Source organism: Anas platyrhynchos, chromosome 20, assembly GCF_047663525.1.
Source record: "Anas platyrhynchos isolate ZD024472 breed Pekin duck chromosome 20, IASCAAS_PekinDuck_T2T, whole genome shotgun sequence".
NCBI lineage: Eukaryota > Metazoa > Chordata > Aves > Anseriformes > Anatidae > Anas > Anas platyrhynchos.
In genome coordinates, this window is record NC_092606.1 from 1,035,795 (window position 1) to 1,053,708 (window position 17,914).

Genomic DNA, 17,914 nt, shown 5'->3' on the forward strand with positions numbered 1-17,914 from the left:
GGAAAATGGCATAACAAAACTACAAAGAGACAGTGACCTCTTCCTTGAGTAATTTTTCCTTCACTAAAGGACCAGCCTTACCAATACCTTGCTTAGAACAATATTTGTGAAGAGCTCATTGCGCCCCTTAATATGCTAATGCCCCAAAATAACAAGGTTTAAATCAGGCAGACACAAAAGATGCAGGATGATGGAAAGCATGAAATCATCTGACGTTTCCTTACAAAACTGAGCTGCATTGCCTCTCTCCTTCATCAAATGTTTCCAGTGTAAGTCTGCAGCAATTGTGGTTAATAAACAAAACCAGGATACTCAGTGCAGATACCCAGGAATTTCCCTGAACGTTTTGCCTAAACAAACCTCACTGCTGCCTACTCTCACAATGAGATCACAAATTTCGCAATATTTGGCCTCTTTCCTAAAAGTTTCATTTCAACTCCTGGAGTCATGATACATAATATTTCAACTTTTATTTAAACAGGAAACTTAAGTGTATCTGTTTGACAACAAAAAGCTTGACCCACCCACCAACCCTTCAAACACTAAAAAACTACAAATCAAATTTGAACGAGTGTTACTAAATGTCCTTTTAAGATCACATCTTTCCTAATCCAGGCTAAAGATAGAAGTTAGTCTGCTTCCTAAAATTAAGCGATGAATCAAAACTGCTTTCACTGCTTTAATACAGGTAACTGGTCTCAAACACTCCAAAATGCTCAAATCATTGCTCTGAGAGCACTTAGCTAATCACACCATATTCTAAAGCGACTAAGATAAAGGTTACCTGCCCTACTTTAGGCATCTCAATGTTAAACATCTTAGGTTTGAACTAACTGCCCTAAAATCCACAACTCAGAGATTCCAGCAGGAAGCCAGCACAGGTTTGTTCCCAAAATGCCCCATGCCAACTGGGCTAATGACAACAGCATTAAACCCAGTCTGACTCTGAGTGATTTCCCCAGCACCCTCTGAATTCCAGCCCCCTGCAGGCAGATGAGCAGTGCACAGAGGCATCTTTGTTCAGCTGCATCACAAGGCCAGTTCTGCCATGCAGGGCACCAGCCACACGCTGCTCTGAAAGGGAGAGTTACAGGGGCAGGCAGCCATGGCACGAGCACAGAGGGGAGAAAGCTTTCTGCACCACCATGGTACCCCTGTGCTCCAAAGCAAAGAAGTTAATGCTTCCACCAAGCATAAGAGAAAGCCAGTGTCTCTTACCAAAAAAAAACGCTTTAGCCCCCTTCATGCTTTTACAGAGTCTTTTACAGGGGACTACAGCAATGCCATTCCTGTGTTATCTTGAAACATTTCCTCACTGCCACCACTCCCCGCTAAGAAAACAACCTAGATTACCCAGCCACTGTTTTAAGTAAGAGTGCCGTGCCAGATCCCAGCATAAACTACCAAGTCACGTTACCCAGCATCACTGCACTTCCCCAGCCTTTGCACGGCACAGAAGTAACCAGTAACTTATTACAACTATTACAGGTCAATCAGTAAAGTGAAAGAGACTACAATTTCCCCAGGAAAGCAGAGCACTTCCTTCATAGCCAGTTCCATGTTGAAGCCCAGGCTTCAACAGCCAGCATGAGCAGAGGAGAGCAGGGCCAGGTGGGCTGGCTGGCCCCCGGGGATCCGACTTCCTCAGCACCGCTCTATATGCTTTAAATACATGGAGCCTAGAAAAAAGAAGGAAGTCTCTTCTGCAAGCCTGAGTCTACTCAAGTAGCCGTGATGCAGTCGGGTTTTGTCTGCTCTCCTTCCACAAGGAGGGCAAAGTACAGCAGTTACCTGGGGCCCGTGCTACAGCACCTGTGACAAGAGCCATGCAGTGGGTCCTCAACGGAGTAAGGACTGGCCCATTAGGCCTTCATACTGAAAAAACTGAGTGCTTATTGAAAGTGAACTTCAAGTCGTATCAATGCGAGGAGCTGACTATTTTTAACTCACCCCAAATTAGCTCTCCTGGTTGTGCAAGTATCGACAAGGCTTAACCGGGGAATTCCCATGCCCTGCTGTAAGAGCTATGTGGAATGGCATCTCGGCTTCGCTCCTGCCTTTCTGAGCACAGCACTCCTGCCCAAGGGACGACTCACAAGCACAAAATTGTTGCCACAAGCACTACAGATGCAGGAGGGTGGTGGGCAGGGGTGGCTGCAATATTCACAGAATGGCCGTGGTCCTGCACAGCGGTGTTCAGAGCCTCACAAGCCCTTCTCTCCTTCCCAGAGGAGCACTACCAACATTTACTGGCACAGAGAACTTGCCATTTTTGTCCCACTTCATGGTTAAGCTCCAGGATTGCCCGTTCTTGCAAGGCTGACAGTGTTTAGTGCTTTTCTTTTTTAAAGATCAACCCCCTGCAACAAGGAATCTCCACCTTTCACTTTAGTTTTCAAGCCTTCCTAGTTGTACAGAAAAAAAAATAAAATCAATTTTCAAAAAACCAAAACATTCCAATCTATTGATCTTCTTTGAAGTGTCGGGGCGTTTTTTTTCCTTTCCCTTACTCATCTGCAGTACACAGCCACTAGGGAGGGCTTGAACTCGATCACCCCGAGCTGCCTGGTTTCACTTCCTCAGGTCTGTGCCCTGCAGCCCAACGCGTGGCCACGAGCAGCCCTGGCTCCACGCTGCCCACGTTGCTCTGCATCCCAAGCAGTTTCACACAGACACACACACACCCCCCAACCAACAGCCCAGCCTGTTGCTGGCTTGTCCCCATCCTGGGCCAGCACATAAAGCCCAGTTTACTCTTTTGCGCGATAGTTTAATTTTGGAAAAACAGACTAGCAAGTTGTAGGAAAGTATAAGTACAGAAAAGGAGATTATAGTTAAACAATCCCGATGACCTTGAGCTGGGAGCTCAGACTTTCTGAACCTGCTGCCAGTCCCCATGACACGCGACAAAAGAAATAAGCCTTTGAAGAGGGGGAGGGAGGGGAAGTAAGAGGCTTTCTTTAAAGAGCCACTCATGTGCTGCACATATACGGTGGCTTAATATAAAACTGGTCAGCCTGGGCCCTGCAAGATTGGCCTTATATAATTTGTCTCTGTGTTAGCCCCCTCAGCCTCCGGGAAAATGATGAGGGTGACTAGTTCAAGACGGAGCTTACAACAGAGCCGATCGGTGCTGGTGCTCAGGCTCAGTGGGTGCGCTGGGAGGGAGGTGGGCGCCAGCCCCCTGGGTGCAAGGCAAATTCTGGGCACCTGGAGAGCAGTCACTGCCTGTCTGCAGCACTGAGGACCAACGTGTGTCCAACAGAGAAATGTGGGTCTCTACCTGCCTCTTCATGGGTGCTGCAGCTTTAAAAAAAAAAAAATGCAGCTTTACAAAAAACCATGCAGCTTACAGGCTTGCATTAGGGCCAACAGAGGGACCATCTCCCTGGGCACACTCGCCTCGGCTACAGAATGACGTGTCAAGCTGCAAGATGTTCACAGACTACTCTAATAGGGCCAAATTAAAAAAAAAAAAAAGGCAGGAGACAGAACCTGCTTTCAGTCTCTGCACCTAGAAGCGGCAACAGCAAAACCTGAAGCCTTCCTCACCACACACCGCCCAGCCCAAACCAGGACATCAGCCCTCTCCACAGCAGGTAAGGGGACTTTTCTACACAGCCTGCCTGCTCACCAGACACACGGACTGTGCGCTTCAGTGTGCACATTTAAAAGGGAGAAAAGCAAACCAGAGTGTCCAAGAAGCCACCCAAGCTATGCTGAATTAGCAAGGCTGAAGAGTTCAAGATAGTGTAAGGAGGTCTTTAATCTTGTCTACTGTCCAACTTAAATCCTTGAAACATGGCAAAAAAAGCTGATATCTACCACGGTGGATGAGGTATTTTTGGTAAAGACTCTTTCTTCCCTGCAGATAAGCCTACAGAGCTAATGCTGCTGCTAGCACTTGGAAAAATCAGCCTGACCTGCCCCTCAACCTAGCAGACATGGCTCTTCCTATAAAGCCAGACAGCTGACGAGGCCTGAAGTGCCTCCTCTTAAATCAATACATTGCCTCAGCAGTCATCGTCCCGTAAAGCAGCAGATGCTAGGAGGGAAAGCCCATTACATAAGGTGCTTAAATTCCCAGTGATAGCTCTAAGCAAAGCGTGTAAGGATGCTCGTAAGAACATCTTGCTCTGTTTTTCTGGTGTCTGGTGAAGTAGGTACTGAAAAATTGTTCTATTATTAGGTCTCTGGAGATTTTATAGGCATTCTGGAAAGCTTCTCACGTTAAATTTCTAGCTTGCATTAAGTTGAGTATACACAGGCTATGGTTTTGCATAACTTCGCCACTCACACATGAGGCGGGGTGCTCCCTGACACAGGGTAGCTGCTGATTTCTGTAGGAAGGGAGATGCAGCGGCTGCGGGGTGAGCCTCACGCTGACCTCGTGCGACACAGGGTGCACGGTGACACAGGTCTGCACGGGAGCCTGGCTCCCACGGCAGGGCAAGAGCCCGGCAGTAGCACGGACCAGCTGCTCACACTGGGGTGGGCCCTCCACTGAACACGGTGATGGAGTTTTAGGTGTAGGAAGCCTGCAGGATGGAGTGCACTTGCACACATCCAGTTAGCACCTTCCAGCAGTCTGATCAGAGCCTCTGCTGCCAGAGCCATGAAATCCCCAGCAAAGGGCCGAAGCCCTCACAGTCTGCTCACGCTGGTATCCTTACAGGAGACGAGAGGATGCATCTGTGGAAACTTGCTGTGCTTAGGCAGATCTTCCTCTTGTACCCCTCCAACCAAAGTAAAGGTTCACACACACACAAATACCACGCTTCTCCTGTAACAAGTGATCGGCACAATCTGCTACAAGCTAGACCACAGTCCAACCAAGCCAAACCATCCGCCATGATCTACCAGCATCTCTACCTACTTACAAGAAAGTGGATCTTTTGCAGAAACAGTAAGTGTGGGGCAAGGCAAGTTTCACACGCAAACAGGAGTTATTACAACCCCCCCTACACACTGGGAGTCAGACACGTTCCCCAGAGAGCGGCTGTGAGTCAGACCCCGACAAGAGCGCATTGTTCCACGGCTCCCACACGGCCGCCGTGGTGGCAGAGCTCTGCTTGCAGCCAGCGATCATGAGGCCAGGCGTTGCCCCTCCCTGGGCACGACAGTTATCTATGCTAAAAACAGCTTTCCGAACTTGATTGACTGGAACCCCTGCGACATGGTGAGCAGGGCTGGTTCGGACACGTTCCAGAAGATGATAAGGAGATGACTGTTCCTAAATTGCTTTTTAAGATGATGGCAAATGAGCTGTGGGAACAAACAGAATCCTGAAGTTTCTGGAAAGGACATGGGTAGAGATTTTTTTCTACACGGAAGAAAGTAAGACAGTAGAAATTAAAAAAAAATCTTTTCTTATATTTTTGGGAGATACATCCCAAGCCCAGAAACCAGTAAGCAGCTCTGCAAGAGACTCAATCAGCCTGAGTGGGGACAGAGCTCTGTTCACATCATCTTTTCCTTCCACCTCCCTCTCAATTCCTGACTCCAGCTCTCAAGGGGACCATGACAATCCAGAACAGTGTATTTTCCTAGGTACAGTTACAGAGCATCTTTCACCCACTGAAGATGACTGCATAGCTTCAATATACCTCTCCATATGTTTCCTTGTTCCGCATTTTCTAATTTTCAGCTCAAACATCTTTTCCCAGTTTCAATCCACAATATTTAGCTATTTATGCATCATTTTTGGCAGTAAATTACACATACACAGTGCTAATCCATCTCCAGAATTTCTAGCCAAAACCAAGGATTCCAGCATTTCCTAGAAAAATACTTAAAAAGAAAGTTACAGAACAGTATTAGGCCAGCTCCACAGCCGAGTCTGCTCCACACTAGCCACTGTTTCCTATGATAAAAATCTGTCTGGCAACTGATTAGAGGCACAATAACAAAGAAACAGAAATAGCATGAGTTGGGGTGGGGGCTCCAATTTTCCTTACCCCTCCAAAATCGTGTATTCACAGTGCGCAAACAGGATCACAAAGTCGAAGCTCGGATTCACCACCTACCTCCAAGTTTGCTAGGTCCACGCAGAACAGCCCTTTCACTCGGCGCAGCGTGACCCGCTGACTGTGATCCATGTTCACAGGAGTTTTAGCTGTCGCCCAGTGCCATAAACACTGCATTGTTACTGCTATAATCCCTTCCAGAACTAAAGGATTTTACAAGCAGTCATTATTCTCATTTTAAATATAGGTTTTCAAAGAAAGAAAGGAGCCCAACAGCAATTTTAACAGCAAAGAGCTTTCGAGCTTCACAATGTCTACAGCAAGTCACTGGGCAAAAATAGGCTCAGTCTGGACAAGAGGAGTCAGCAGATATTCTAAATTAGAGCCGGTGCTCTATTTCTGACCGAGAGCCTGGGAGCTTCTGTGCTTCCCTGCACGGCAGCTTTATTTGGGAGAGGGCCGGGGGGGAGAGAAAGGGGAGGGAAAAGGGGGAGGGAGAACAAGAGCATTGTTCCTCTAGCTGCTGAGCTAAAGAACTGCTTGCAATTAGGCTGTTTTCCAAAGGTGTTATGTCACCGATTAGCACAATCTCTCAATGTCTCCAGCAACAGTAGAAGTGCGAAGGGAATCAAAACCATTTTAAAAAGCCAAAAACAAACAAACAAACAAAAAAAACAACCATGAACTCAGGCCTCTCTCCCGATTTGGCCTTGACAAGCAGTGGGCCACAGGAAAGCCTTTCCCCTGCGCACAGCTCCCGTGCTGCATCTCCAGCCGAGGTGGCCAGGGCAGGGCCCTGTGGCTGGAGGCCTCCGAGGATCACCGAGGGGACACCTTGTACAAGACTCTACGAGTGCTGGCAACTTCTCCAGTGAGCTTCAGAGACTAAATTCTCAGAGAAGAGAGGACTACGTGCCTCACGTAAAAAGGTGATTACAACTCATCTGAGGTTTTCCTTCCCACGTAGGGCTTTTTGGAAGCATTAAGAAGGAAACCCAGTATGATTACTTCAGTTTTACAGACAACAAAAAACACTTCAAGAGCTACAGATCCAATTGCTCTTTGGAGCATTTTTTTTTTTTAATTATTATTATTAGCCCATATATTTCAGTTTCTCAAAAATCATTTTCAAGACTGTGTTGCAGTTCTCCTGCTTAGCTAATATAAATGCTACAGAAGCTCTCTGCAGCTGCATGAAATGGATGCAGAACTTTTACAGAATAGCCCCACATTTGGACTCACGGAGCAATTTCAGTAGGTGCTTCATGCACCCTGTATTTTTGAACCAGGGAGCAGAAGGAACGTAATTCATTATCTTGGTCATTGCTTGGGCGAAGGTAATAAGAGAGCACAAATAAAAACCACAAACAGTTGGAAAATGATCTCTCCTGACTTGGACCAAAATCAAATTTGCTCACATTCTTTGGTGACCACACATAGGGAAGGGCAGTCTTGACAGTGTGAAAATGAAATCTGGTATTATCAGATTCCTGAAAATATCAGATGTGTCAGACTTGAATTGTCCACCTCCCTGCCCCCTGCTCCACTCCTCTTAATTTTCTTCCCTTCCCCCAGTTATACAGGCATCACAAAAGATTTAAAAAACAGCTACAAAGACATTCTTTTAGGCTCAAGCAATTCCAGTAACCCTAGAAACCAACAATAGTTGTGAGCCTGGCAGTTTGGCCACAGCAACAGGCTGTTTTTCTGTTCTCTCATTGTCACTGCTGTACCTTCAACTGTGCTATCTAAACCCTAGCTGGGCTGGAAGGCAATATCCATTTAAAGCATCATGTTCAAAAGGAATAGTAGTAAATAAAACGAATAGCTCAGTCCTGAACTCATCCTATTTCACCAGAACCTGTTCAGTTACATCTTGACCAATCTGGAATAACTGCCATAGAAACCTGCTGAATTTCTCACTCAGACTTTGACTTCATCAGGAATCTGCCTGTAAAAAAAATCTTTGCTTGTGTAAAGATCAAAGAAAACTGATTGAGAACGCTGTAATCTGGCCTGCAGCGCCAAAAATGTCAACAAAAAAAAAGTGGAAAAAAGCCTTTTCTGCTTTGTTTAGCCACCAGGAGACCAAGCTCTACTTCTACTGCCATTAACATTACACTGAACAGAATTGTTCCCAGTACAGAACATCATGGATAAATCATGCACAGACCAAAGCCAAGGGAACAATCTGATGCCAGTTCCCTGTGATACTGGAAGTCCTAGTTATCATCTAAACATAGCCAGTTTTTCAGGCTCTAAAAAAATGTGTCCAGACAGGAGCTAGGGGCACTGACTTGTCATTTCTGATTCCAGCAGAAGCATCAGATTACTCTGTGCAGTAAAGAGGCTTCCAGAAATTTACATGTTGAGAATTAAGCAATAAGGAATCTGTAAATATCAGAAGCAGCCATGGTCTGTGAGCATGAACAGCTGATGCTGGCCACCACAGCAGAGTTATTCATTCCATTCTTTTACACTGATGCAATGTTCTTAGGTATCAGTTTGAACCAGACTTTACTCACGGGAGCAGGTGTTTGTGTAATGAAAAAACACATATATATGTTTCTGAGTAAAGACTCCTTATCAAATCCAAACCACAGCTTCACACCTGCCCATTATGGAGGATACTGGCTTGCAGCCTACTTTGTTCTTCAGTCAGAGCACTGTGAGAGCCTGTTTCAGAACTCTTCTGGCAATCTGAGTTTAGAGGGACGCAGTGCTATTGGCTGTCTTTGGATATTCACTGATTTATAATGGAAGCTTATATGCTTTTAGAAACAACAAAACTCTAGGCTTTAACAACTCGACATTTTTGTTCATTTGTTGGGTATAGCAGTGTACTCTAGGTCCTTTTTCTGCTAGTACTGGACATAGAAAATAGCGCAGTACATCATTGTTATATAAAAGCTATTGAATAAGTCATGGTGTCATTCTTGGATTTAGCAGGCAGGAGAGGTGGTGATGATACCACAGGACCTCTGTCTCATACTGAGTAGCAGATATGAGGTTTTGCTTCAAATGCTATTACGAGAAGATCCCTACTAACTCTGAGGAGGACAAAGGGAAGGGAGTATTTCAGCATTCCCACTGTGTGATCTCTGTTCCAGGGAGAGATGGAAGCACCCTTTCCACCAAAGGTCCCCATGGCTATCCACGCACTCCCACCTTGCTGATGGCTGTCTTCCGCTTACCTGTACAACTTCTTTCCTCACGTTGACAATGTCTAACCAGTCATTGAATCTTGGGTAGCTGTTGAGCTCTGCTGTCCTGTCGTTCAGCGGCACACTCAGCTTACACTGCCGTTGTCTGTGGATGTAGTCGATCAGTTTCACCTGTTCGGATCCAGAAATAAACAGTTAAGTTCCTTGGGATAAGTTGTCACCTTCACAGGCAATGCTTGTACAGTACCTAGTCAACAGAGATGCTGCTTTGTGAGTGGGGCTCTTAAATGATCTTAAAAGAACAAGAAACTAAGTTTTATTCCAAAACTTCTGTCACCATTCTCATGCCTAATGTACTACACAGAAACTGTCATGCCAGACACAGAAAAACAAAACAAGAAGGAATATAATTTGTGCTTTATGTTTACTTATCAAAAAGAAAATATTCTCAGAAGATTTCTGTCACACATCCCATGGGGCAGACTTTAGATTCAAAACCTTCCTAACAAAACAATGCCTCAAAGCAAGTTAGCTGATCCATGATTTATAAACCAAAACATGACCTTAGTAAACAAATTTTAACATTTGAGACAAGATCAGACTACAAATGAGAAGGAAAAACAAAAACAAATATATTCTTTGTCCACTAATCTCTCTCAAGTTTCTGCTCAAAATGTTTTGTCCTATGTACCTGAACAATGCTACACAAGACTTCTATGCACAGTTACACAGGGGAAAGACAATTAGATCATTTCTTCCTTCCCCAGATAAAGGATGTGTAAGAAATTAGATGGAAAATGGATATTGCACTAGATCTCAGCTAAATGACCCCCATGTGGAGAACGCTGCTTTTGGCCTGCTCCTCAGTTTGGCAGCACACCGGCAGCACGGCAGAGACACTCCTGGATGCACGGGCTGATGACAGGCATCTGAGAAGATCTGAGAACCTGATCAGTAGTAAAGTACAGGACACATCCCTGAAATCTTGGAGCCAAAACCCCAGGCAACAGGATTAGCTACCTCAGAAAAGGGATTTGGCTCTTAAGCCCACTTCCCCTTTCCACATATAATTGTTTTACTGGGAGACAAAAATTATTTTTTTCCCTCTTGACTTCTTTGTTGTGAGCCAGTCCTGCAAACATATAATCATGGTGTTGATCCATGTGGTCTCGCTCTGGAATCAGCTGTTAATAACACATTTCTAGCTTGTGCTTTCCTGTAAACTCCGCTGAGGGTTTTACGAGCAATCCGACTACCAGCAACTATCGCACTCCTGAGTTCAGACAGCAGTGCCATGAAGTATGAATCTATCAAAAAGTGGATTGATACAAACAAAAGTGAGCAATTCACTCAGCAAACAGAGAAATGCAAAGCAATGCCACTCTGAGGCGAGGCAGCTGTGCAACAACAGACGTGCTGTGTCCTAGAAGACGCGGCCACTGCCCTGCAGTTAGCCCGGCCACCCAGCCGAAACCAGGGGAACCTTTTAACCCTGACTTCCTCACACGGCTTTGAAGCATAAGACCAAACAGAAATTACCTTGGAAATCCCATTCAATCTTTCTCAGTACCCGTTTTTGTTAAAAAGGGGATGATAGCGCTTCCTTTTTTCCACCCCTTGCCTGCTGTCCCCGGTCAGTTCCCAGCAGCAGCGCGGCCCAGCCCGCGGGGGCTGCCGGTGTGCTACGGGCACTGCCACACCAAGCAGGGCCAAGGCAGCTCGCTCCCTCGGTAATGCCACGTGCCAGCGGGCCTATGTGACTTCTAGACACTGCTGCTGCTCGGTCTGCACGTGCCCGCTCTGAGGCTGGTTGCCAGCGGCACCCTCCTACACAGCCGCACCGTCAGGGGAGCACAGCCCCGAGTTTGGACAGCCCTGCAACGCGCCTGCCCTGCTGCTGCAGGGCGAGCTCAGTGCAGCCAAGGGGCACGCAGGATGTCTTGCCTGGCTAAGTCGTGACCTTCTGCTTTCTCGCTGTCATAGGTATTTTCGCCTACCCGGTGAGCTCCCCGATCTGCAGTCAGGTGAGAAACGCGCCTGGAGATGCGGTTCGTAGTGTTTTGCTGCTAGCTGCTTGGTTTCATTTTTTTTCTGCTGCTCATTGTACTTTTCCCCCACCTCACGCTTTGGCTTTGTATCGTACACGCTCTGACAGGCTACAGCCAGCTGGCCCGCATTAGACATGGTGTGACTTTGCAGACCTTCATAGCAATTAAAAATAAGGCTGTGCATATTGCATGCGTGCACATGTGTTAACAAGACCAGCTGGCGTTCTCATCTACAGGGTCTCATTCTACTCAAGATACTTGGTTCTGCTCTTATTGCGTCCAAACGTAGCCTGTTTGCATCCTAACTTCTTCCCTCAGAAGATACTGGGGCAGAAGAGATTAGAATGAGAAGGAGGAACTTAGCTGTGACAGGAGCAGAATAAGCACAGCCCTGACAGAAGAAGTGAGGGCAGCACACCTTGCCCTTCGTGAAGAAGAGGGGATCTTGGCAGCCCACGGGCTAGAAGTCAGGTTAACAAAGGGCACCAAGTAGAACAGAGGCAATAGGAACAAAGAAGAACTGGTATGGATGCAGAGGGAAGGTGTCCTAATAAGGGTCAGAGAGGAGCTTGCAGGAAGTTTGAGGACTACACAGCAGCCCCCGGTATGCAAAAGTCAGCCTACACAAATAAAAAATAGCACAGCTTCCCGTCTGTGCAATAGGCATGTCATGGAGAGGAGAGGGAAGGCTGAAATCACCCAAGCATTCTCTTTTCTGGAGGCCATTCCAAGTAAGGTTCAATGACTATATGCACTTTGATATACAAACTGCAACCACAAAATCCAGCCAAAGGCAAACAACTCAGCTGTGCGTCTGCAAGCCGCAGTATGCAGAATCCCCAGGGAGCTGTTTTATGTTACTGCTTCTTCCCGCAGGTCACCTCACCCCTTCCCCATTCCTGGCCAAATCTCAAGGTTGCTGAGCACCTAGGGAAAGCAGAAAGGTTGCCTGAGCGGGGATTTCGGACTGGCAGTGCCAGCCACAACAGGCCTATGTGTAGAAGTAGCAGCTTGGCTCCTCAGTCACAATCACGATCAGTGATCTGGTATTTTAGTGTAGGACCTTACATCAGGCAAGATTTGTCTTCCTCAAAGAAGTATGAGATATCAGCATGGTCTCTAGAGCTGCGGCATTTAGCATATTTAGTTATATGTAGCACTAATGATATGCAAACCCCTTACAAGGCGCACATGACCCAGCATAAAGCAGGGAACTGCAAGCACTGACTGGGATAGTAAGAGGTGTGGGAATTTGTTCCAAAAACTACAACAGAAAGCAGGATGGGCTTAACACCTATTTATAAAACAAAAATCACAAATTAAGTCAAAGAAATTATCCAAAAGATATACGAGCCCACATTATCTTACAGCAATCTCTGCAGTATCACGAGGACAGCATGCTGCTTAAAGGAAGCGTATTCTTGAGGTACAGTCACTTTTCTCGCATCCCCCACAAAAGCCTTCCTCGCCAATTTCAGCATAACACCAGAACATAACGTTTAAAGAGACTGGACCTCAACTCTGGGGAGCTGGACTCCACTCCTAGCTCTGCCACTGACCTGCTGTGTGACTGGGAGCAAATTAAATAATCCATCTCCTCTTCCATCCTGCATGGGGCTCTGCCTGCATAAACTCCCTGGAGCAGGCACTGTCTTCAATTATTTTAACACTGCTTAAAAAATATGGATTCAAATATTTTCATTTGACAAGGTTCATCCATAGCATAAACTATAAGGACACTGCAGGAAGGTACTACTCTGTGCTGCACAGATTTCAGTGGTAAAACTTTCCTTCCTCACTGGGATAAACCAAAAATGTAATCCTCAGAAATGGAAAACTAGTCTGACAGCACAGATCTGAGTGTTTCAGATTGCTAAGTCTGGTTTTCCCATGACAACTCCTTCACATTTACTCTTCGAGTCCAGAATTGTTTTCCTCCGTTCCTATAAATAGTATATTTGCACTCTCTTCCCACCCTACGTGCACCACGCTTCTCCCCTAGGATGGGTTTCATTTTGTTATTTCCTGCCCAGACTTTTAACTCAACTACATGGTTTGGCTTTAATAGCTGAGCTGTTGCAAAACCCTTTTCTGAGAACATAATAAAACTTCTGGGTTCAGTGACGCACATAAAAACCCACAAACAACATGCAGGTCTCCAACCACGAACTAGACAGAGAGATAAAGCCAATAGTAACTTATTCACTGCCTGCTTGCCAAACGGCACATCCTACTCATCACAAATGGCAAATCCCACAACAGAGGGGGTGATAATCCAACTGCCCCTAACCCACAGAAGTGGGGAAGAACCAGAGCAGGGACAGGACACAGAGCAGCTGGTTACAGGGCGTGCTGCATCACAGCCCTCCTGCCCTCGGCAGCAGCCTGCAGCTGATGGCCAGGCACCGCGTGCTCGTTTGCCATGAGAATTACACTTCTTCCAAGGTGCGGTCCTGGATGCACATTTATCTCCTCCTGACAGGTTTGTTGTTTGTTTGTTTCTGTATAGATGTCCATTTACAGCACATGTGAGAATCAGAATATGTTTAAGAAAAATATGCCAAGCTTGAATTTTTATCTATTTATACAAAATAAACAGCCAGATCTCTTGAGATACAAGTTTGCCTGTGTTCATGACCTCAAGTCAATAGTTGGGAGTTTCATGGAATAGGAACAAACCAAAACCAAACACATAGCCATAGACACACACACACACAAGTTCTTCAGTTGTATTTCTGCAAACATGGCACATGAAAGCAATGGCATCTGTAGAGCTAGAAATTACACGTTAAAGAAACTTGGGACTCTCAAAGGCACTCCGCTAGGGACTCCGCTATACCAAAGCACCAGCCAAGATTCCTTCAGAATTGGAAGGTTGGTTGAGAAAATGTTTTCATGTTTTCACACTAACTATCATGTTCTCCTCACCGATGCCTATAACTTCTCTAGGCGACTTGGAACTTACGCAATGTTTTGAGGATTTTTTTTTGCAACATTCAAGATAGACAATTGACATTATTTTATCAACAAATCAAGGACATGCTCAAAAGCATGTCATGCTTCTCCTGTCCCAGGAGATGAAATCTCACAGAGTCTGGCAGCACTTGAAAGGACAATTAATATGAGCTTCCACCAATACTTCCAAGCCTACAGCCACTTACTGCCTTGCAATTTAACAAGCCCGTGGCTGAAAATGGATGACCCAGCTCTTACATGTGGCTAAGAGAAATGCAAATCACCTGTATTCCTCCAGGCAGGAATTAACCAGGAAAGAGCTCCTCTCTTAACCTCCTGCCAAGAACAGGACCCAGAGGGCAAGGCTGTGCTCTCTGAAGCAGCAGACAGCAGCTGCAGCAGGACATCACACCTGGGGATCAGTGTCTCGTACAGTAGGGAGGTTCTGCACTTCTACCTTTTGCAACAGAAGACAAAATTTCTGATCTCGGGGTTTATCTGCACGTGGACGCTGGGGGAAGTAAAGTGAGTCATCTTAAAGCATCCCGTGAAAGGGGATTCACTTCACACCTTTACCTGACTCTTACCTATTTTCCCCAGTGCCATTACACAGACAAACCCTAAGTCAGACAAAAAAAAAAAAAAAAATCTTGAGCAACCTGAGCACTGAATAGAACATGAAGAGGTCAGAATCTGACTTGCCAAATTTGTCTCAGAAGCCCTGCTCAGAAACCATGTGAGAAACTGATAAAGATCTCTACAATCATCCAGAGCCCAGCTGCGCTCTGAGTGTACTTCAGGACACCTTTTTCAAAGTCACCCGAACTGAAAAAGAAAAAAGGTGCAACTGAGTCGATCCAAGGAACTGAAAGAACCAGTACTTCATTTTTATAGTGCTGCTTATGTTGGGGATGAAAGCCGGGGAAGAACCCGTGACATGAACAAGAGCCCGGCACAGCCCGTGCAGGCGGCCCAACAAACCCAGCCCTTGCTGGCTGGCCCAGAACGATGGCCCAGCGCCGAGGGGACCTGGCCGGCACTTCTGGGACAGCGCTGCCACCACCCGCAGTGCCTCACGCTCCAACAGAGCTACGGAGTCACCTGCGTGCCAGAGTAATGCAGGGGATACCGAGCAGCAGTTCACCTTCAGTGAACTTGCCTCAAGCAGCTGACTCATTTGAATGCCTCCTGGCTATCTCAGTTCTTATCACCATCTGCTCATGGTATCGCCAAGCAGCAACTGAAGTCTCAGAGGTCCTCATTTCCCCTCTGTGTTCAACGGAGCAGCTTGTTGTGAGTATAGGTATAAAGATACCTCTATAGCAGTATGGACTGTTCCCTTTCTAGTCGAAGGAGAACTAAACCAAGGCCTGCTTTTGACTGGCTTAACCACATCTGCCTGGTGAAGTGTAAAAAATTTACTTTATAGAAGTAAAGTCTGTAGATAGCCCTTTCACATGACATATGCTCACATTTTGCAGTGAAAACTGATCCAGACCTGTTCATGGAAAATTTTGCTTGACTGCAGAGAAAACCCTGCTTCCATCTGTGCTTTCCTTAGGAGCACTCGGATGATGTAGGATTCAGCTGGTGACTCCTAGGATCTTACAAACCTCGAAGCTGCTTTGAATCCAGCACGGATTTCACACAGCTCTTTTCAAGGCAAGCACAAGAGCTGCACAGGAGCAAAACACGCAACAAAATAAGAAGAAAAGATGGAAAAAAACATTTCAGGAATTATTTGTATCCTACAAAACGAGGTCACTCAATTTCTCACCCACATGATTCTGCCCTCAAGAACAACAAAACCAAATACACTGAAGGATAATATTTTGTCATGTATCTTCACCAGACGTAGGAGGAAGGCCAAGCTCGCAGGTAAAACAGTACAAAGAAAGAACTGGTAGCAGAATCATTTATTTGAGATGATATCTGAGGAAAGGAACTCGTGCATGTCAGGCGCCGACCTGCAGTCAGCAGAACTCACGTTCCCTTGCACCCAGCTGACTTGTTCAGCACTGAAGTGTGGCTGGGTGCGCAGCACAGCTCCTGTCAGCTCCTGTCACCTCCTGTCACCTCCTGTCCAAGAGGAGAGGCCAGGTTCTCATTCTAGCTCTGCTACCACAGCAGCCAGACCACTTACTTCTTGGTGTCTGTCTCTTATCCACATCTTTACCAATTACAGAAGTGCAGTCAGAGGCACTGGGTATACAAGTTCCTGCTGTGCTGGACCACAAGCACAGCCCCCTTTGAAAAAGACAGCCTGCAGAACAGTGTTACTGTTCTGAATGCCCAAACCAAGTTATGAACATTAACACGCTCACAACAAGGATTAAAAACACTTTGATTAAAAACAGGTTGCACAAAGTCAAGGAGCAGTTTTAGAAACAGGTCACTAAGGACCCATCTTTCAGTCCTCTGCCCTAACCACTAGAGCACGGCAGCAGTAACTGCTGTGGGGCTCCCAAAAAGCAGAGGGAATCGGAACGATGGCAAGGACAGGAGCAAGCACCGGGTGACTGCAGCTCTGCAGTCACACCACGCTGCAGCGAGGAAGCTGTGGTAATTTACATCAGCAGAGGCTCTGTGCTTGGAGCCTCCATGCCAGCCTCGCTTGCAGCAGCTACAGAGCAGGAACACCAGACCGCCTCCTGCTGCTGCAGAACACGGCTGTCTGGGCTGGCTTAAGGACTTTTGGTTTTGCTTATAAAAGAAAAGGAAGTAGTTTCTCAATGCATTGCTAAACAAACCCTGCAAAACAGCACCCAGCACAAGCCAGCAGAAAAGTGTACGCACAAGGTACACTCAAGAAAAAAAAAAAGCCTAAGAGAAATGAGTAAATAAAAGCATGGAGAGGTAGGGGGATAGGGGGAGATGAAACACCAGATGGATGGATTTTCCTTTGAACCTTCAGTCACGCCTGAGGCTGACACAATACCCACTGCCCAAACACTACAGTATGTTATTTCTGCTTTGTCAGATGATGCAGACAGCATCATTTCTGGGTCACTTGGAGGCCACGTACCACCTCTCTCCGCTCCCCTCCTTTCTTTTTCCACAGTCCCAGCAACCAAGAGCTGCAAAGGCACAGCTGAGGCCTCCCCGGCTACGGGTGGGAGGACGACGCTGCACAGACGGTTGCCTGTACATGATAACACAATTCTCTTCAGAGATTTCTTCCCAGGGAGGCACATGAGCCTAATGCAGCCCCAGGCACAGTCCTCTGCTCAAATACCAAAAGTTTCACACCCAGTGCACACTAAAAATGAAAGCCCTCCCCCTTCCTCTGTAACCCGAAGACATGCAACTGCAGCAGAACGATGAGGAGTGCTCCGCAAGACTCAGAACTGTACTTGCTGTCTGCTGAGCACAAGCCTGTTTGCTGCCACATCACATCTGCAGCTCAACCTTCCCTCAGCTCCCACTTCTCTCCAGCACCCACCTAGCTAATTTAGCTCAGCCGTGCTTCACTAGGCTGAACTGTACTTCCATACAGAGCACAGGAAGAACAAGCAAGATCCCCTGCAAAAAGGGGATCCTGAAGGATATCATTACTCCAAACTAGCCTGAAGACCTGTTAAGGTTTCCCATTCACTCTTGAAATCAGTCTATGCGCCACTCAGAAAGCTGATGGTTTTATCGTGCCATGCACAAAACTTCTGTCCAAACACAGAGAATCTCCTGTTCTCACTCATTTGATTCCCTCCCCAGGGTCCCAGGTCACAGCCAGATCTCAAACAGCTCCCGGAGGCTGGGGGACGACCTGGGAACAGCAACACTG

General features: G+C 46.5%; 1 protein-coding gene across 2 annotated transcripts in view; it reads right to left on the reverse strand.

The window, feature by feature from the left end:
- Positions 1-17,914, reverse strand: part of KSR1 (kinase suppressor of ras 1) — a 63,582-nt gene that overhangs the window by 22,136 nt on the left and 23,532 nt on the right. For both annotated transcript variants that reach the window (XM_027472475.3, XM_027472474.3), the window contains exon 2: positions 9,161-9,301. In XM_027472475.3, the coding sequence (XP_027328276.1) occupies positions 9,161-9,301 (141 nt within the window). The remainder of the gene's footprint in view (positions 1-9,160; positions 9,302-17,914) is intronic.